At 41.4% G+C, this 21,414-nt stretch overlaps 1 protein-coding gene across 2 annotated transcripts; it reads left to right on the top strand.

The window, feature by feature from the left end:
* Positions 1–1,183: 1,183 nt before the first annotated feature.
* Positions 1,184–21,095, top strand: FAABTP (fatty acid amide binding transmembrane protein). Of its 2 annotated transcripts, none has more exons than XM_089524099.1 (7): positions 1,184–1,239; positions 6,105–6,258; positions 7,732–7,845; positions 10,427–10,564; positions 11,333–11,584; positions 14,317–14,526; positions 18,706–21,095. In XM_089524099.1, the coding sequence occupies exons 2-7, from the start codon at positions 6,126–6,128 to the stop codon at positions 18,867–18,869; spliced, it is 1,011 nt and encodes a 336-aa protein (XP_089380225.1). In that variant the 5' UTR covers positions 1,184–1,239; positions 6,105–6,125; the 3' UTR covers positions 18,870–21,095. The 2 variants fall into 2 exon arrangements, with proteins under 2 accessions (XP_089380225.1, XP_089380227.1); XM_089524101.1 differs by having other exon boundaries at positions 1,194–1,322.
* The last annotated feature ends 319 nt before the right edge of the window (positions 21,096–21,414 follow it).

Here is a 21,414-nt window from a genome sequence, read left to right as displayed (position 1 = left end):
TGAGACATTTAGCCTTCTCTGTCAGAGAGCTCTGGTGTCACAACAAACTACAAATCCCAGGATTCCATAGCATGGAGCCATGGCAGATAAAGAGGTGCCAAACTGGATTATTTCTGTGGTGCGGATGCAGCCTTTTATAGCTCCATTTGATGGAAACCTGGGATTTGTAGTATTGCTAGCCTTCTCCACCCAAGAGTATTGGTGCCTCACAAAAACTACAAACCCAAGATTTCTCAAGGATGGAGCCACGGTAGTTAAAATACTGTTACAAACTGCATTATTTATACAAAGGGTGACCAGGCCAATGCTATTTTAGGCTGCATCAATAGAAGTACGTATAGTGTCTAGATCAAGGGAAGTAATAGTGCCACTCTGTTCTGCTCTGGTCAGGCCCCACCTGGAATATTGTGTCCAGTTCTGGGCACCACAATTCAAAAAGGATGTTGAGAAACTGGAGCGTGTCCAAATGGTGAAGGGTCTGGACACCATGCCCTATGAGGAATGCCTTAGGGAGCTGGGAATGTTTAGCCTGGAGAAGAGAAAGTTAAGGGGTGATATGATAGCCCTGTTTAAATATTTGAAGGGATGTCATATTGAGGAGGGAGCAAGCTTGTTTTCTGCTGCTCTAGAGACTAGGACCCAGAACAATGGATGCAAACTGCAGGAAAAGAGATTCCACCTAAACATTAGGAGCATTTTATTGTATTTCTAATGCATTTTTACTGTTGTAACCCGCCTGGATTCCTAGTGATTGGGCGGGCTATAAATAAATAATTTATTATTATCATTATCATTAGATTCCTGACAGCAAGGGCTGTTTGACAAACTCCCTCAGAGAGTGGTGGAGGCTCCCTCCTTGGCAGTCTTTAAACAGAGGCTGGATGGCCATGTACTTTGAGAATAAGTTTATTAATTTTCAATATTATTATTATTGTTGTTAATAAAACCACTCCTGCTTTGATTGAGAGTTCCTGCATGGCAGGATGGGGTTGGACTGGGTGGCGCTTGTGGTCTCTTCCAACTCTAGGATTCTTCTAGGCAGTCTTCCTTTCTCAGAGGAAGAAACACCTGTCCAAGAGGGATTCCAAAACGCTCTCCATTTTGAATGCAACTGAGGAGCCTGAAGTGGACTCGGAAGCTTTAGAATGATGAAGCAGTCTGCAATATTTTGTAGTCTAGAGCGCGGTTACCGAGGCAACCGAAACGGCCTGCTGCAATGGCTGCCTCGGGAGGCAGCGGGTGAGGAACAAAATGGCGGCGCGCCGTCGTGGTGGTCTGTGGAGCGAGGAGGGCCGCGTCGGGGCTTGGAGGGCGTCCTTGGGGTGCGTGAGGGAGCAACCCCCTTCCTTGGGGGGCGGGAGGGCTGTGAAGGCGCCCTTTTAACCCTCTGGAGCCATCTCCTCCCATTATCCCCAACACACGCGGTTAAAAGCGGGTTATTTCTGCAGTGCGGATGCAGCAGCAGCAGCCTCTATCTTAACCCCTTCCTTTGGCCTTTACCATTTTTAATCTTGCCTCCAAATGGGTCCAAAGCGACGCCGGTGGCTCTCTCCTCCTCCTCCTCCTCCTCCTTCCCCTTTAGCTTTGGCCTTATTGCAACGCCTCTGTAAGGTAGGTCCAGGCAGGGAGTGTTCCAGGCGTCCAGAGGGGGGAAAATGTACTGGACGTTGCTCCAAAACACACTACAGGAATACATAATCCAGTTCTGAGACCGCTTTAACTGCTCCTGGCTCAGTGCTAGGGAATCCTGGGAGTTGTAGTTTGTTGCAGCACCCCAGAGCGCTCTCTCTCTCTCTCTCTCTTAACAGAGAAGGCTAACATGTCTTTCCACAAAAACTACAGCTCCCAGGATTCCTTAGCATTATTGAGCCCATGGCAGTTAAGGCAGTCTCAAACTGCATGATTTCCGCAGCCTGTTTCGGCCCTAAAAGTACAAACGCGTGCTTTTTAGGGTGCTTCCGCACTGCGGAAACATTCCGGCTCTATGCCACTTTAACTGCTGTTTGGCTTAGTAGCAAGGAATTCTGGGATTTGTAGTTTTGTGAGACATTTAGGGCCCAAACAGACAGGCCAAAATAAAGCTGCTTCGGGTCACTTTGGAGGTATGCTGTTTAAATGATGCGTGTGTCCTAAGAGGCCGGAAGCTGCGCCAAAGCCTCTTAAGATGCATGTGTAGTTTAAACGGCATACCTCCAAAGTGACCCCAAGCAGCTTTATTTTGGCCAGTCTGTTCAGGCCCATAGCCTTCTCTAAACAGCCTCTGTCACAGAGCTCTGGTGGCCCAACAAGCGACAGATCACAGGACCCCATAGCATTGAGTCCAGGGCAGTTAAAAGTGGTGTCAAACCGGTTTGTTTCTGCAGTGCGGATGCATGGCCAAGGTCATGCTCAGAATTGGAAGACGTGTCAGGATCCCTTCTGGGCAGAAAGGTTGAAATGGAGGGCACGTCCTGGAAAAGGAGGACGCCTGGTCACCCTGGGTAGGCCAGCCTGAGAGTGACTGACCAGCCCAAGGCTTTCTCGGTAGCAGCAGGGTTGACCGGATGTGCTACCCGGAAAGGAGGACAAGGCACAGCAAAATAGAGGACATTTCATGAACAAAATGTTAGGCATTGCGAAATAAAAGCAAAAAGCATATAAGAATTTATTTCATATTTCATAAAAAAAATTACAACTATATGACATATACTTTATTTTACAGTGAGCCCCCTTTGTATCCACTGGGGTTTGCTTCCAAGACACACCGTGGATACCAAAATCTGTGGATGTTCAAGCTCCTGTTAAAGCGGATAATAAAATGGTGGCCCTTCTATAAAATGGCAAAACCAAGGTTTGCTCAAGCTTTGGATGCTTGAATCCTTGGATATAAAGAATCTGAATAGTTTTTTGTGGGTTTTTGGGGCTATGTGGCCATGTTCTAGAAGAGTTTATTCCTGATGTTTTGCCAGCAGCTGTGGCTGGCATCTTCAGAGAAATAATCTGTGAATGTTTAGGGCTGACTGTATTTTTGTTGTTGCGTGCCTTCAAGTCGTTTCTGACTTAGGGCGACCGTAAGGCAAACCTATCATGGGGTTTTCTTGGCAAGATTTGTTCAGAAGTTTACCACTGCCTTCTCCTAAGGCTGAGAGCATGCGACTTGCAGGTACTGAACCGTATTTTTCTGATGAACTTACCTTTGTTAAAATGCCTTCTTGGCTTGCAGCATTACATACAGAACTCCCTTACACACTTCACACACTTCTTGCTCAAAGACAGATGCTTAAAATTGTGCTTTACCAGCCATAAATCTTCGACTGAATCTACATTTAAATTACTTCATTTTCACCATTGTGCTGATAATAAGGGGGGGGGGGGACCCAATGCCTAACACCACTGTTTGCTGTCCTTTTCTCCTCCAAGAAACAAATGCATCCTGAGCTCTAGGTGCAAGTTTTGTCTGCTGCTGTTCCTCCTAGGAGAAAAAGAGCTTCAGAAGGGTCCTTCTTGTCCACCTATTTGCAGTGAGGACAAGCTGCATTTCTTGAAGGGTAACAGTAAATTTGGCGTTACTCAATGGGCTTGCTAGTCTTGCTCAAAATGGAGAGCATTTTGGAATTCCTCCTGGACGGAAGGCTGAAATGTATGACATGTGTTGGAAAAGGAGGCTGTCTGCTCACCCTGCTTGGTTGAGATTTGAACCTGGGTCTCCTGCAATCCTGTCCAGCACTCCCCTTCTTCTTTATTAAAGTAAATCCAGAGCAATGTTGTTTTTTCCCAACAAGGACCCTGGAGTCATTTTCTGTCAACTTTTTATGGTGGCAGAGGTGAAGTGAGTTAAGGAATGGGGACAAAAAAGGCAGGAAGGCTGGTAGAGATCACACAAATGCTCTTTTGTGCCATTAAACACACATTTCCCACCAGACTGTCCCCAGATCCCTGATGGAAGGAACCTAATGAATTGTATTTTATTGTTATACCATAGAGTTCTAATTATTGCATTTTTATCATCCTTCTGAATCTGCCTGGAAAGGGATTTGTACCTTGAAAATTGGAGATACAAGTAACATAGACATGAAGTGGACTCTGGTAACGGCGTTTGAATGGGGCTTGAGCATCTGCGTTTTTTCTCTTACGTGGAGTGGTCCGGAACGGATCCCCCACATAAGAGAAAGGCAGACTGTACATGCAAGCTACAGGAAAAGAGATTCTAGCTCAACATTAAGAGGAACGTCCTAACAGTGAGAGCTGTTCTACAGTGGAACACATTCCCTCAGAGTGTAATGGAGTTTCCTTTGGAGGTCTTTAAACAGAAGCTGGATGGGGATCTGTCAAAGGGGATGCTTTGATTGTGAGTTCCTGCATGGCAGGGGGTTGGACTGAATGGCCCTTGTAGTCTCATCCAACTCTATGATTCTATAGGAATGCAAAACCTGTGGGTATGGTGATGAGGCAACAAGTTTAGTTTTAATTATGGTCCTTAAGGGACAAAGGCAGGAGGAAAGATGTTGCCTATAGCCAGGATGGGTGAATGTCCATATGAATGGTCACAGTAAATTATATTATATATAATTTATACATTTATATTTACATAGGTAGGGATGAGGAACTGTAGGCTCTCCATAAGTTTTGGACTACACCTCATCATTGCTTACTATTGGTTGTGTTGGGTGGGGCTTTGGGAGTTGTAGTCCAGCATTGGCTGGATGGCCAAAGCTTTTCCCTTCTGTCATTACAAGGTTAGTGCAGGGAAGGAGAAATAAACTGCTTTATCTGCTGTAGTTCTCAACCAACAATGGAGACCATGGGAACCAGAGTTCTAAGAAGCGCCTGACAATCTGCAGCAATATAGTCTTAGTTGTCCCACATAGTTTCCAGGGTGCTGTGAAGGGAGACTGTGACAGCTAAGCTGGTTTCAAAGTGATTTAAATTTGTGGTGGTCTTGTTTTAACTGGTACCTTGAGTTTTACATGGTGAATCCAAGGAATACATTGTCCATGCCGGGTTTTTTTTTTTTTCCTGAGCATATGTAATACCAGAACATACTTGTAACAACCAGTGAACTCTGCCTCCTCTCCAGTGGTTATTCTGATCAGGATTGTATTTGTGGGTTTTGTTGCAGATCGGGCTTTTAATTAGAGAAATCAAAATAAATAAATTGATTGATTGATTGATAAATCAGTTGCATAGAAATAAAACCACTATTTCTTAAGTAAAACGGATATTTCTGTTGTTTCTAGATGGACATATGAATTGTACTGTAGCATGGGAAAGAAGCAGGGATTTGAACCAGGTTGCTTGCCAGCTATAGTTTTTATAAATGCTTGTTTTTAAAAATAGTAGTAGTGGAGGAGGTTTCAGATATGCTTTCTTATTAATTGGGGCTCCTTATTAGTCCCAACCATTAAAAAATTGGTTTGATCTAATACATTACTTAAATGTTGAAGTTCTAGTTAGAAGAGCCTGAACCTTGTTATAAAGACTACCTTTATGATGCTGTTCCTTTAAATAATCATAAATAACATTGTTTTCTTTGTGATGCCTGAGATGGAAACCAGTTCTTGAAAGTGACCCAATTTGCCGTTTGCTTGTGTCTTTTCTGTATTGTCCTGTGCAGAGTGCACATATAAGGATGTAAGGAAGAGAGGCGAACAAAATGGAATTCATTCTTTTCCCATGGCACTAGTTATTTCAAGCCCCCAGTATCATGGGTGTTAGTTAAACTGAAAATTGTATGTTTTCTTCTTTTTTCCTTTTTGGGTAACAAACTTATTTCCAAAAGGACAAGAAAGATGAAAAGCATCTTAATTTTCCTGTGGTCTTGCATCCAAGTCCTTTTCTCCCAGCTTGACTGTACTACTGGGAACAAGTGTGGCTGAGAGGAATGCATGCAGTATCCAAGTATGGGATGTAACGTGCAAAAGGGTTAATTTTCCCTCACTCATTCACCCCTCATCGCCATCACCATCAGGGACAACTTGGATTATTGAAATGGATTTCTTTTGGATTTTTACTGGTTATACATTGCACATTGGAAAGCTATCTTGTTTGTTCAGTGTTTGATGTTACATTCTGTTACTTTGTTAAACAATTAATTCAAAGCATAATATCCCTGCTTCTTCACACAGGTGATTGGCCTCGGATTTTCCATGCTGTTTTATTCATGGGACGAATTCAACAAAAATTATTTCAAAATGATAACGAACATTATCATTTTGAGTGTCCTGATTTGCATTTCTTTATCGTTTTGGATTGTGTCCATGACTGCAAGTACATATTATGGTAAGGCTTTAAACTGTTGGGTTTTTTAAAATTAAACAGAACTTCATGTACAACATTTTTGTGTATTTCCTGTAGCCACACATTACTACTAGGGTTGGTGTTGGAGTCCAGGGATGATCTCATTTGGAGATCAGAGATCTACTAGATCTGTTTTGGACTGTAGCTGGGCTTCCTGGAGTCTTGAGGTAGTCCAACCTAGATGCAGTAAAAGGCTTGAGTGTGAATCTGAGAAAGCCTGGAGTATAGAGATTCCAGAGCAGGGTTAGCTTGAACAGTGATGAAGTAGACTCTGCCCCAGCCATTCATTCATAGCAGGAAGGCAAAGAACACCTGAAGCTGGCAAAACAAGATTCATTCCTCCCTAATCTGTGTGAAATCTGCTTTGACTTCTGAACAGAGTTTGGACATGCTCACATCATGGCAAAAGTAGTTTCCATGAACTGGGGAAAGGGAATAAAGCAGAGGTGGACAACTACATGGGACCAGGGACCAATTCCTCCTCTCTCCACCCCCAGACCCTCCATCCTAAATATCTCCTTTTTCTATATAAGTTTCTCAAAATGGTGGTAGGAAGTAAAGGTTCATCTCTTCCTATCATCATTTTGATAATAGCTGCAGAAAAAAACAGGTATTGGGGTGATACAGGGTTCTGGGATGTTAGTTGGGATTGCATGTTTTCATGCATGGGGGGGTGGGGGTTCTGTATGATTTTAGAGAGAAAATGCCTGAAAAATGGAACCACGTTTTGTGTTGTTGTGCAGGTAGTAAGAGGGTGATTACAGAACGTCATAGCTAATGGGCTTGTAGGATGCTCGTAGGCCTGAGGTGTTGATTTTTGTGTCCTCTTGGATTGTAATTCCCATATACAGTCAGCCCTCCTTATCCATGGAAAGAAAAGAAACTTAAAAAGCTGGCAGGTGCCTCTGTATGGAGAGCCTAAGGCTTTCCATTAAAGATCAGACCGCGGGCATGGATTGCTCTTGCAGGCTCCTTGCCCCCGCTTTCCACTTGCGTCTTGGAGCTGGAAGCTTACTTCTGTTTCCAGTGCTGGGGTGCGAGTTTGAGCCCTCTGCCGAGCCCCCTCTGATCCCCCTATATCTAGGGGGAAATTCTGAGGTTCCAAAGGTTGATTTGAAACCTCAAATCCCGCCGCCAACCAGAACGCCTTTGGAGCTATCTGGAGTCCATTCAGCAAGGCGCCATGTCCCAACCAGAAGAATCTACTCTGGTTTTCAGTAGATTCTAAACTATTTGCAAAGTACAGATAACAAGGGGAAAGTCAGTCTAGTATCATAAGAAGAATCATTTTGATGGGCCTGCCTTTTAAAATGAATAAAAGCCACATGAGCTTTGATCCTTAGGCAGTTAGGATTTTTAAACAATTCAATGCTGTTATGTAATGTACAGTGGAATCTTGCATTTTGGCCAGTTTGTGACATACTAAATGCTGTTCGTTTGTTTTAACAACTTTAGGTACTTTGCGACCAATTTCTCCATGGCGGTGGCTTTTTTCAATCTTAATTCCATTAATAATTGCTTCAAGAGGATTTAAGAAAAAGAGCCTTGATCATGGGGGAGCAATAGGAGGTATGCTTTTGAATCTCATTTTGGTTGTGCATATATTTTATAGATACAGTGGTGGCACAGACACCCATCTTTCCATGGAAAATTCATTATTATGATTATTAGTGATTTTTGGCTGCAATGGTTTTGGTTGATGTTTAAGCTACTATACAGATACTACCAAGTCTCTATGACAGTTATTGTTACTTTGGGGAGGATGGAAAAATAAATTATATGGACATTGTCTAGCAGACTTGAAGTTGCTGGAACCTCTCTAGTGTAAATGGCAAATAGTTTGGAATAAAATACATTGGCCAAAATCCTAATGATGCCGTATACCAATTCATTATGCCAGCATAAGACACTTTTGAAGTGATCCACAGTAGCTGCAGTGAGACAGCGGTGAAGACTGTCATTGTCACTAAGAAAGCTGTCCTAATGGCTCCTGATCTGCTCCCTCTCCTCCCCCCCCCCGACAGAATGTTTCCCCCCTGCTGTCCACCTCTCTGTGTTGCTAAAGCAAATGTCATAATTCTGTCCATGACCACCTACATTGCCATAGTTACTTGAAGCAACAGAATCATGGCCACTGTTAGTAAATTTAGTGCCATCAATAGCGTGGTTGTGCTCCAGGAAAGTGATAAGATGTTGTGGTCTTGAACAGTGCGCCTCAAAGTGGTGGTCCATAGATTGTTGCTGGCCTATGAGTCATCAGCTACAGGTCCTATGTGAGTTTTCAGGAAAGAAAGGGGTGAAATTGTAAACAGTGGGTAAAAATGTGGTATAAGTTCGTGCCACATTGAGGGGGGAAATTGCCAATCTGAACATCAGATAGAGCTGCACTGGTCTAAAAGATCTACCAGCTAGAGATGGAGAGTAGTTCATGTTCAACAACTGTATAGGCGAAGGAATGTTTCATAGCATTAGATAAATCAATTGTAATTTGTAAAATTTTAACGTTCAGTGTAGAAGGCTAAAACCCCAGAGCTTCAATACTCAAGAGAAAATGTAATTACAGATGGGCGATCCATGAAACCTGGAACTGAAATATAGGTCAGGATTATATGTACTGTAAATATATGCCAGTGTAGTAGTGCTTGATCCCCCAGTTGTGTAATGGACACAGCACTCTGAATTTACCCACTGCACAACTGTCAAGTAGCTTCCCAGCCACCAAATCAAATAGGAAAGGGCTTGAGTAATAATTGACTACAGAGGGCACTGCATTTAGCAGCCTCTGAGAAATTGCATCACAGCTGTGTGTATGTTAGTGTAGAGCCTCAGCAGAATTTGAGTCATAATATACAGTATTATGCTATCCAGATGCCACTGTGTTACATTCACGGCACAAACTGAACTGGCAGGAAGGGAGATAACAGAAATGTGAAAGGCAGAAGAAAGAATAAGAGCAGAACTGAAAATCTAGTCTGATACAAAAAGTATACAGAGTCATTTTATAAATTGTTACATTTGCAAATCATTCTGCTGCTTCCTAAATATAATTAAATTATATTTGTTGTTTTTGTTTTCCCTTAGAAAATGGTAAGCACTTTATAAGTGTTAGCAATAGCAAGTACTGCTTATCAGTGCACTTAAGCACTCCCTAAGCCAGGGGTTCCCAACCTGGGGGTCATGCGACCCCTTTTTGGGGGTTGCCAGGTTGGGAATCCCCCCTCCCTTTCTCCCCGCGGGTGCCGGCGCTGGAGCAGGCATTGGCGGGGAAAAGGGGAAGGGAGCAGGAGGGTCCCTCCTCCTCTCCCTTCCTTCCCGTGGGTGCAAGCACCCATGGGGAGGAAGGGGCGGGGGTCGCCTCCTCCTTTCCCTTCCTTCCTGCGGGTGCAAGCACCCAGGGGAGGAAGGGGCGGGGGGTCCCTCCTCCTCTCCCTTCCTTCCCATGGGTGTAAGCACCCAGGGGAGGAAGGGGCAGGGGGTCCCTCCTCTTCCCCCTTCCTTCCCGTGGGTGCAAGCAACCGCGAGGGGGAAGGGATGGGGGGCCGCCTCCTCCTCTTCTCCCCGGGGCTGCCAGGCAACCGCGGGGAGAAGAGGATGGGACTGCAAGCCCCAGCGGGCTTTGCAACCAGAAGTCCCGCCCCTTTTCCCTCTGCGGCCTCCCTAATTGGTTGGGAGGCCGGGAAGGGGCGGGACTTCTGGCCGCAAAGCCCGCTGGGGCTTGTAGGCGGCCGAAAGTCCCGCCCCTTCCCAGCCTCCCAACCCATCAGGGAGGCCGGCAGCAGGACTTTTGTCCCCAATGGGGGTTGCAACCCAACAAAGGTTGGGAACCGCTGCCCTAAGCAGTTTACAAAGTGTAAGCTAATTGCCCCCAACAATCTTGGTACTCATTTTAGCCACCTCCTCGGAAGGATGCAAGCCTGAGTCGAGCTTGAGCCCTTTTGCTGGTATTGAACTCGCAACCTTATGGTTTGTGAGTGAGTGGCTGCAGTACAGGCATTTAACCACTGCACCACCAGGGCAAGGATTGTGCGGAGATTAAAAGATAAGGGATTTCTTGTCCACAGGCTCACTATGCTTATTTTACACATTGATTTGATTGTCTTCTAGTAGAATATTGCACAAAGCAACATGTCATTTTCCCCACCTTTCTTAGGTTTAATAGTTGGATTTATCCTCACAGTTGCAAATTACAGCTTTTTCACTGCCATGCTCACGTTTTTCATCACTTCCTCCAAACTAACCAAGTGGAAAGGAGAAGTAAAGAGGCAAATAGACCCTGAATATAAGGAAGGTAAGGTTTAAAAATTAATTTTTACGACAATCTACAACCACATATTGCTTTTTAACTGTAAGGGAGTTAAAAGATGTGAACCATACTCTGTGAACTGGGATCCAGAGAGCCACTGCAGGTCAGGGTGATTAGAAACTTAGTAAGTCTCAGGAAGTCTAGAGTTCTTAGTGAACACGAGACCCTGTTGCATGAGTGGAAAAACCAAATTTGTGTAACGTCAAGTAGAATCATTTTAGTGAGCTCAGATCCTTGGGTGGAATCTGAGGGTGGATGGGGAAATCAGCTTTCTTCCACCTCTGAGCAGATTTATGTATTTAATCTTAGGAAAATGTGTTTTGTCACCATCTTCATTCTGTTGGGTTACAATAAAGTACACAGATGAAATATTCAATAAACTGTGAACAAATAATCAGTAACCATCTTTGTTTTTAATAACAAATGCAACAGTGATTTGTAACAAATTATTGATAACCAGTGTGGTGGTAGATTGAGAGCTGAGAGATCCTAGTCCCCACTTTGCCATGGAATTCATTGCATGATCTTGGGCCAGTTTCTTTTGTCTCAGTGTGACCTACTTCACAGGATTTTTGTTGTGAAGAAAAAAGGGTAGGAGGGACCTTGTACGTCATCTTCAGATCACCAGAGGAAACATTGGATAGAAGTGAAACTAATAATAATAGTTTAAATTCTAATCTTCACTATCTAAATTCATGTTTTCTGGAGTACTATTTATGAGCTGTGCCTTTTGGTTTCCCTGTTTGTACATAGGTGGGCAGAGAAATTGGGTGCAAGTGTTCTGCAATGGTGGTGTACCTGCAGAATTGGCTCTGTTATACATGATTGAAAATGGACCAGGTGAAATCCCAGTAGATTTCTCTAAACAGTATACTGCATCTTGGATGTGCCTGTCACTTCTGGGTGCTTTGGCCTGCTGTGCTGGAGACACATGGGCTTCAGAGATCGGCACCGTCATGAGTCAGGAACCGCGGCTGATAACAACCTGGAAAAAGGTTCCAGTAGGTAAGACTGAATTTCTTCTTTTCTAACCCAGAGTTAAGCAGCTTACTAAATCCCTTTTTGTTTCAGATACTGAAAAGATGTACACTGACTGCAACTCATGTGCCCTTGACAGTGCACATTTGTGGCAGCTCAGAACCCCTAGCATTTGAACTCATGGCTTAAATCCAGCCCAACACTAACAGAGCAAAAAATTCCACTATTATGGTTCCAGTCAGTCAGTCAGTCAGTTGCTTTATTTTTGCTCCACCTTTTTGCCATGTTTAGGACTCAAAATATAAAGAAATACAAATAAAACCTCATGTAACTAAAAACAGAAAAAAAATCAAGATTAAAATAGCATTAAACTGTACATAAAATTCAAGCATAGAATAAAAGTAGTACATCACACTAATACAGAAAGCTCTTATATGTAAGATGATCAGTTCCCATGTGCCTGGTGTTGGAGGTGACATGAAAAACAGAAACGGATGTATTTCTCCATAGCACCAGTTCCAAAAATTCACTTCCTCTTGTGCAAAAGACCTTTGAAACCTTTGAATCAGGCCAATGACACTAGAGTGTTGTTGGACAGTGTCTAAAATTGAGGGGTTATTTTCTCTCTCCTTGGGGCTTTGTTTTCTAGAATATTCTAGAAAATATAACATTATCATTATTTTTATCTTCTTGGAGAAGAAAATGTTTTAAGTTTAGGATTACTATGTAGAAAAATGATATATTTGAAAGTTAGCTTCAGGTTCTGGAAAAAGATATGTTTCTCCTGAAGTTTGGCTGGCACCCCAATAATACTTCTTTCTAATAGGCCTTCAGTAATTTTATTGTGATCACAGCTGTGGTAAGAGTTTTGGATGAGATGCTGAATTTCTGTTCTATGACCTCGTGCCCCAGATGATAAATCAGTTTTGAAATCAGTATAGATCAGGGGTAGGCAACCTGCAGCCCGCGGGCCGGATGCAGCCTGGCGAAGCCTTGGGACCGGCCCCAGCCCGGTCCTGCCGCCGATTGCCGCCAGGGCCTTTGGGGGGCAATTGTCTATAGAAGCCTCAGAAACATGCATTTATATTAACATTTTTAAAAAAATCAGCAAATTTTTTCGTGTGTCCTCCATTTTTTTAAAAAAATGTCTTCCATTTGAAAATTTTGTCCTACATTTGTCCTGGTTTATTTATATATTTATTTTTTTTAATTAATTATTTATTTTTTGGCTTCAGCCCCCCAGTTGTCTGAGGGACAGCAACCCAGCCCCCGGCTCAAAAAGATTGCGTACCCCTGGTATAGATTATGGATTAGTCGCCTAATCTCCCCTCTTCTGTCAATCTTGGTTTAAAGGTTCAGTCCTTTACACACTTGCCTGGGAGTACCAGTAAGTCTCAAAACTCATTTTGACTTACTTTTGAGTAGATATAAGATTACTTTAATTTGCTCAAACCATGGTAAGGTTTATATAGAAAAATTGTTTTCTGACCATTTTCCATGTATTCAAAGTATCAACAGATGGTCCTCTGATTTTTGATAGTTAGATTCTGCCCATCCTTATCTATCCTAACTCACTGTCTATTTTTGCTTTAGTCTAATCAAACTCCTGAAGAGTCTGGATGACCATATTGTATGCAGTTAAAAATAAACACTGCCATCATTTCTTACCATGTTAGGCTAATAAAGGCTTAACGTTCCTGCTTTTCTACTAGTCAGGCATGTTTATCACTTCTCTCAACAAATTTTCATTTCCATTACTTTCTCGTATCCCCTCTCCCAATTGTATAGATGTCTAGTTTTTTATTGGTTTTTCAGGCTATGAGGCCGTGTTCTGGAAGAATTTATTCATGACATTTCTTCAGCAGCTGTGGCTGGCATCTTTGAAGATGGCAGCCATAGCTGCTGGTTAAACATCAGGAATAAACTCATCTAGAACATGGCCACACAGCCTGAAAAACCCACAAAAAACTAGGGATGCTGGCCATAAAAGCCTTCAACTTCACATTGTATATATGTTTGTCCAGAGTTCCGTACCACTCCTGCTTCTGCTGAAGCAGATTGAGTCCACAAAATCTTATGCTAGAAATTCTTGCTTCCCGATTAGTCTCAAAAGTATGACTGGATTTCTTTATGTCTTAATATGCTGAAACAGACTACTATGGCTATCTCTTCAAATTCACACATATTGCAAGAATTCAGGAGTCAGTTGTTATGAACTCTTTTTTCTTGGCCTCTCCTACATAAATTTCCTGCAGCCTTCCTGTTACAGTTGCAATCATGGGATAACATCACTTTGACACTAATGCCAACCATGGCTGACTTTTTCAGAATTTGAAGGTAGCTTGCTGACTATGGCTAGTGTTGGCAGTGATGCAAATGTATTGCTATACTGGAGTTAACATTGACAAGGCAGAGAGCTTACATTTCAGATTCATTTGGGTGTTTTTTTTTAGGTTAGAAATGTTATCTCTGTACTAGCTTTGTGTGTTTTGTGTAAATTTCAAAGTAAAGTTGTATAAAAATAGATTTAAAATGGCCAGATTTTTCTTGTTTGCCTATAACACTAATGTGCTTTGTTCACACACACACACACATCCCAAAACCCCACAAACAAACAAAAAGGGAGTTAATCTGTCTTCTTTTTACAGGAGGGAGATTTCTTTTTGCTTGTTACTGAACTATGTGTTATAAATGTACAGTTAAATTTCTTCCTCTTCCACTGAATGCATGTCCTGATGTATTTTTAAATTTTGTTTTAGGTACCAATGGTGGTGTTACTTTTATAGGCTTGATCTCCAGTTTGCTTGGTGGCGCATTCGTAGGTGTGGCTTATTTCATCTCCCAGATGATTTTTGTCAATGATCTGGATATTTCTGCACCACAGTGGCCCATTATTGTGTTTGGTGGACTGGCTGGTTTGCTAGGTTCTATAATTGATTCTTATTTAGGAGCAACAATGCAGTACAGTGGTAAGTTTTTTTAAAAAAACAGCAGCAACAACAAATACTTAAAGTTTAGTATAATGTTGTGTAACCTAACTACTGAGATAAGATAGTTTTGGAAAAGATAATTTTAGATAATGATACCACAAGCTTTCTTCAAAACTTCTAATTCTCAATAACTTCAAGGACTTTTACATTTCCGATCACCTGGAATGCCTTGCAAATCCTGTCTCATTTTGGCTTATGTTGTTGCATTGTTAGGGTTTTTTTAAAAAAAATAATTTAAAATATCTTTATTTGTAATTTCAATGATATGCAAACAATACACTCCAAAAACTTCAACACTCTATTATTCACAATAACATCAACTATCATACAAGCATACTTTCACGCACTATTTTTTTTCATCCCCATTAATGATCATTTTATTCCTTTATAGATCTCTTACATATACCTTCTCATCTTCCTCATCTATTCCACATACCTTCACCCCTTCTTCTTACCCCTTCTTCTCACTTTCACCTTCAATTATTCATTCCTTCCCTTTCTTCAGTTTACTCTTTCTCCTTCTTCCACTCACTTTCTCTTATTCTTTCACTTATTCATACCCTCCTATTTATCTTTTCACTTCCTTCCTATCTTCCTCATATTTATTCTCTATATTTTATTCTATATACCCTTCAACTTCCACTCATCGTTCTCATGCCCTTTTTCTCCATTCATCCAACTTCCTCCGTTTTCCTCTCCAGTGCCTATTTTATTTAAGTGGCATCCTTATGTCCCTAGATAGTTAATGCTCCATCTACTTAGAAAATATTTCACCTAATCTTTTCCTTATATCTATATATCATCTATCTATCTATCTATCTATCTATCTATCTATCTTGATTCACTATTATAGAACATCTAATGTCTTTTTCTGTTGAATGAACTGCCAATGTTCCTCATTTCTTTTCCAATTTTTTTAACTATTTCCCATTCCTCATATAGTAAGATAAGCTATATTAGGCATTGTGATGTCCTGCCAGGACTATTTGAATCTCCCCCTTTCTTTCATGTTGGTTCAGGCCATAAACTATTTTAGTGTAGGAAAATTCATTGTATTAGTTGTGGGAGGAGCTGTAGGATCCCCTGCATTTTTCCAGGTTTGGTTTGCCCTTTCCCAGCATGCTCTTTTAGCTAGAGGCTTTTAGTTTGGAGCAGTCTTTGCTGTGAGCTGGCAGAGAGCTGTCTTTTGGTGGCAAACAGGCCCAGACAGCCAGAAAGGGCATTTCTTACACTTTAGCCATTTTAGTTACCAAGTACGTTAGCCAAATCAGTTACCAGGAATTAGTTAGCCATTATAGTTATCTACATCAAGTCAAAGAATTCAGGAGCTGAAAGACCCTGCACCAGCTCCATTGAGTAAGGAGATCAAACCCAGAGAGATGACATCCTGAAGATTGCTGAAACTCAAACTGTAAACTATCTTTTATCTAGAGCTGGGAAGGAGAAAACGCTTTATTTTTGTTCTTTAAATTAAACTTCCCCCTTTTTGAACTTTACATTCAGCTTCAGAGCCTTTTTGGGTAGAAGAGTTTGATCTCACCAGTGTACCGGTGTTGCACACCCAAATCTGCCACCACCTTTAGTTGGGTGTGTCTTCACAGGCATTGTTAGGGTTTGAAGCTGAATTTAGATAATGCTAGTAAGTAGTGTTGGAAAGATCCATTGTTAGATACAGTGAAAATTTTATTTTATTTTAAAATGGCACAATTCACTTTATCTGAACCATGTAAACAGGACTGGGAAAATGTTACACAAATAATCTGTCTGAGTCAACAGAAATGGAAGTGAAAACAACTAAGTAGTTACTCAATTTCTCTTTTAGCTAACCATGGTGGGTTATAGACCGATATTTCGGACATCCTCAGTACGTCCCATTTTAAAAAAGGGGCGTCTCTTCTAGACGCCCCTTTCCCTATCACAGACTCAGTCCGTGACAAATGGCAGCGGCTGTTCCACACGGCCGCCGCCATGTTTACGTCTTGGACGCATAGCGTCCAGACGGGGCGCGGCGGTTATGATGTCGCGGGTGCGCCATGGGCGCCTTGCAACGTCATAATGGCACCGCAGGAAGAAGCTCCATTTTGGAGCTTCTTTTTTGCTCTGCGAGGGAGTCGCACGGTTGTATGCTGCGACTCCCTCGCGGAGCAAAGAGCAGCGCCGGCAGACCACCGCAAAGCAGCGGTTTGTAACGCTTCCATATCTCTTTTGGCAGTACATTTCTTAGGACAGTGTCAGCATCTTAGATAATTCTGTCACTATTACCCACCAGTTTTACTGTCGTTGGTGTGGATAATAATGAAAGGTCTTAAATATACAAGTCTTAAATTTTGTATTAAAACATGAACAGATGCATATGGCTGTGTGTTCTCAAATAATCTGGACCTAAAGTATTTAAAAGTTTAAAATTCAAAGCCAGTTTTTGAGCTGGGCTTGCATCAAACACACTTGTGACTGGTACAGCTGAAAGAGGATTGGAGTAATATGATCTGACCATCTAACTCAAATACTTGCATTCTGTACCAGCTTAAGTTTCTTAGGCTGCATCTGCACTGCAGATCTAATTCATCATGACACCACTTTAACTGTCATGACTAAGTGCTATGGAATTCTAAAAATTGTAGTTTTGTGACATTTAGCCTTCTCTGTCAGAGAGCTCTGGTGCCACAATAAACTACCATTCCCATGATTCCATAGCATTCAGCCATGGCAGTTAAAGTGGTGTCAACCTGGATTATTTCTGTAGTGGATGCAATTTTAGGGGCTGCAGCAGCCCCTTTTAGTGCCGGATCGTGGCAACTACTTGCTGTGGCCCTGATCTGGCCTTCCTGCGCTGTGGAAAGGGCACTGGAGCTGCCGGCACCACGGCTTTTTGGCACTCCTTTGGCACTGCATCATTTGGACATAGCGCCAAAGGAGCGCCGTGATGCCACCCGATGTGGGGTGTGGCATGCGGTGTCACACTGGCATGGGGCAGAGTCAGGGCATGCATACACCACACCCCCACTCTGCCCTCAGGCCGGCCTTTATCGCTGGTCTGTACACCTCGTTAGTCTTATTATTATTATTATTATTATTATTATTATTATTATTATTATCCTTTATTTATAAAGCGCTGTAAATTTACACAGAGCTGTACATAATTTTTTTAGTCAGACAGTTCCCTGCCCTCAGGCTTACAATCTAAAAGACACGGCACAAAAGGAGAAGGGAGTGGTGGTGGGGAATAGGATCAGGTCCAGCAGATCTTCTCCACCTCCGAGGCCTGGACCAAGGCAGATGGACTGGAGGAAGGGCTTGGCTTCTTGATGGATGGTTAAAAGGAGGCTTCCTGGGTCAGAGAGGGGCTCACCTCTGGGAATGCTTCTCTAAACAATATAGTCTTTAATTCAGTTTTGAAACTGAGTAGAGAAGTGATGAGGTGTGCATGTGGGGGAAAAAGGTTCCAGGTGTAAGGGGCAGCAAGCAAGATGGTACGAATTCGGGAGGGGGCAGTGGTAGTCCTACACTGTGACAGGAGACCCTGACTACCAGAGCGGAGGGTGCAAGTAGGAATGTAAGGAGAAAGAAGGTCAGATAAGGCTGTTCTATGTAGATCACATTATAGTCATCTATCTTGGATGTAACTAGGTTATGCAGAGTTGGGGCTTCATTTGGTCTAAATAAATAGAATCCCAAATGCAATATTAACCATTGTTATTAAAATGCATTCTGGACAACTTCCATTCTCTGTACTTCCACAGTGAGAATTGAGTTCCAAAGGACTGTTGAATGACATGCAAGGAGGAACTAGCTTCCCCACCCTAAATATGGTGATTTATTCTTCCCAAAGGAAAAAATATTTTGCTAGTAGAAAGCCACAGCATCAATTATTAGATCAGTTGTGTTAAATGGTGCTTATTGCCAGATAAATATATAAAAATTGCAAACATAGGTTTTATATGAAACTGCAGTTACTGTCTACTAATGCAAAGGATCCAAATTGAATTACAAAGTTAAATATATTCTGCATTTTTATTGTTTAAATGATGAATGTCTTGTCTCCACTAGTTCTCAGTTACAGCCATTTATATACATTTGATGACACAATATCTCATTATTGGAGAAAACTGTACTTTCTGACTAATTGATTTTTAAATTTTTATTTACTTCTTTCTTCAGGTCTGGACACACGTACTGGAATGGTTGTCAACCATCAGACTAAAGGTGCAAAGCACATATCTGGAAAACCTATTCTGGATAATAATGCAGTAAATCTCTTCTCCTCTGTAGTCATTGCTTTGTTGTTGCCTGGAGCAGCGTGGGGATTTTGGCCAAGAGGTTGACGTTGGTGTATTGACTCCCATATGTTTTATTTAAAGAAGCTGTGACCTAAAGCATTCTTCACAAGGCACTTTTATAACTTTGGGCTGGATTGTATTTTCCTGTAACTCTTCTGGAGGCATGAGGAATCATCAGGCAATTAAAGCTATGCTTCCTATAGCAGCTGCAGACATGCTAGGCCAAGTGGACGGAACACAGGAATACTGATTTGATTCCACTTCATTTATACTGGAATGCTATTCTTGCTTAAATGATTACAATTTTGCCAGTTAAGTACTTTTGTTCAGCCCACTCCTCACAGTCTGGCAACGGAGGAAATAAAGGTTAACTTCTGACAGAATACTACTGTATTCATGAAGCAAAACAATGGATCTTAACCTTTTACATCTCCTTTATACTGTATTTCTGTTGTGGGATGGGGAGGCACACTTTGGGAATTTTTCTCCTTTTGCTCTTAGAACATTCTGGGGAAATGACAACACAATGTTTGCGTGTCAGTTGAATCACATACACAAAAAAAATCAAAATATTTTACAGTTTGTTTTCTGAGTAATACATTGGCAAAAAAGATTGGCTCTTGCAAGCGTGTGTGCTATTTGTTAGCTGTGCCATGAAATCTAATAATAATTATTGATGTCCAGTGTTTAAATATTTAATTTGTTAAATTTAAAACCTGATGTTTAGAATATTTGTTTTGCCCAATACCTGTTGATGGTTTTTATCCTAGCATATTCAACAAATGATATTCTTTGCATTCATTCCAGGTAGTTCTGTTATTTATGATTGCTGTTGCTGTTTGTTTTTTTAACCTGAGAGTGGTGATAACTTGCAGATTTGCTTTGGCTATCGAAAAAAAGTTACTGCTTGATTACATGCATTGTACAAGTTATCCAATTCAGAAGTTTTGTTTTTACAAAGATGAGTTGGGGTAAAAATTACTCTTCACTGTATCTGAATGCAGTATATGACACCCCCCCCTTGTGCTGATGAAAAAAAGAACTTCAAATATTACCCTTAGTGTGTATATCTGTGAGTTTAATTACAGACACAGTAAAATATGCTTCATTGTACTTTTCATTCTTCTGATTTGCAAATAGATCTATTTTCTGTTTTCTTATGTTTTTGATTGTACTAAGGTTTTGTGTAAACCAGGTGGCTAGCACATTTAATTTTGTATTAACTATTAAGAAAGTATGAGAAGCTGAGACAACAAAGAGGATATGTCCACAAACTGTTTTGAAGCTGGATTTTATCCGGATATTTTCTGTATCTTCAAAAGGTGGTTCCTTCTGACAGATCCCACTGACAATCAGTGTGAGTTATTTTCCTATATGAAATGGTATATTCTACAGTATTTCTAAAAGTTTGTCAGGAAAACACTGAATTCCTTGAAATGCACTCTTCTGTGCAACAGCCACTTGGTTCCTGTGCAACATTCAACGCAGAGAGACTTCTACAGTGTAGATCAAGCCCAGGGAATGTGCAGACTACTGACTGTATATGATCCCCATCTGTTCCTGAGGTCCACCAAGAAACTTTGAATTTTTTTCTTCTGTTAAAAAATCATTTTGCTAAAAATGCCCCCATATCTGCTAGGAAGTCAATTTTGCTGCCATCCCCCCCAGGCAGTTTTAGGACCAGGAAAAGCCTTTTTCTATCCAGGAAGTAATGCAGAAATCAATATCCCATATAATTCCTGGTTATAAAATGCCCCTGTCAGAAAGGAAAAGGGACATTTTTAGCCCAAAAAAGGGTGCTCCAACCCTGGCAGTTGACTACACATGAAAATGAATAAAACACCCCAAAGTAATATTCTCATAGCATTATTATTGCCTAATAGTCCAACTGGAAAGTTGGCCCCCCCATGAGAAGATGGGAAAAGAATGAAAATGAGAAATGAAAGTGAAAGTTTAGGAGACAAAGCAATTGATGAAACAGGAAAATGAAGGTGGAGTGTTGTTGCCTCTGCAGACTTGGGTATGTATGCTGTTCATCACAGGAACAGAGAAAGTATGAAGGTAAAAGTAAGTTATAAAGGAGAGTATAAGTGGATTGAAAGATTAAATGTCTGAGGGAAACCCTCACATTATATAAAAGATACATACACTGAAATATTTTCTTTATATCTGTGTCCTTATAAATGGTAGCTACTGTGAACATAATTTCTTAAACAGATAGACCTTGAATAGTTTTATAAACTTGTTCAAATAAATCTGACTTCACAATGATGTCCAGCTCTTTTTTATTGTTTAGCTGTAACAGATGATAAATTAAAATGAGATCAAATTTCTGGAGAGTCAGACCTTGAAAATTCTTCACACCTAGATCTCCTGTATTTGTATTACTTTGGTCACTTTGGTCACTGTTTTCTTTGGATTATCAAACTCTACATACATCTGAATGGTCAACTGAAGTTTTAAGTTAGCAGAAATTTGGGGAAAGAAAATGGAGGGGGGCAGAATTCTTATTTGCGGTCAGTACCTTCAATTTGTCCCCTTCCCCACAATAACTACACCCCTGAAACCCATCTGAAGGACACCAGTTTGA

The sequence above is a fragment of the Sceloporus occidentalis genome, unplaced genomic scaffold, assembly GCF_023333645.1.
Source record: "Sceloporus occidentalis isolate IW3139 unplaced genomic scaffold, rSceOcc1.0.p SCAF_5, whole genome shotgun sequence".
Taxonomy (NCBI): Eukaryota; Metazoa; Chordata; class Lepidosauria; order Squamata; family Phrynosomatidae; genus Sceloporus; species Sceloporus occidentalis.
This window is presented reverse-complemented; position numbering and strand designations above follow the sequence as displayed.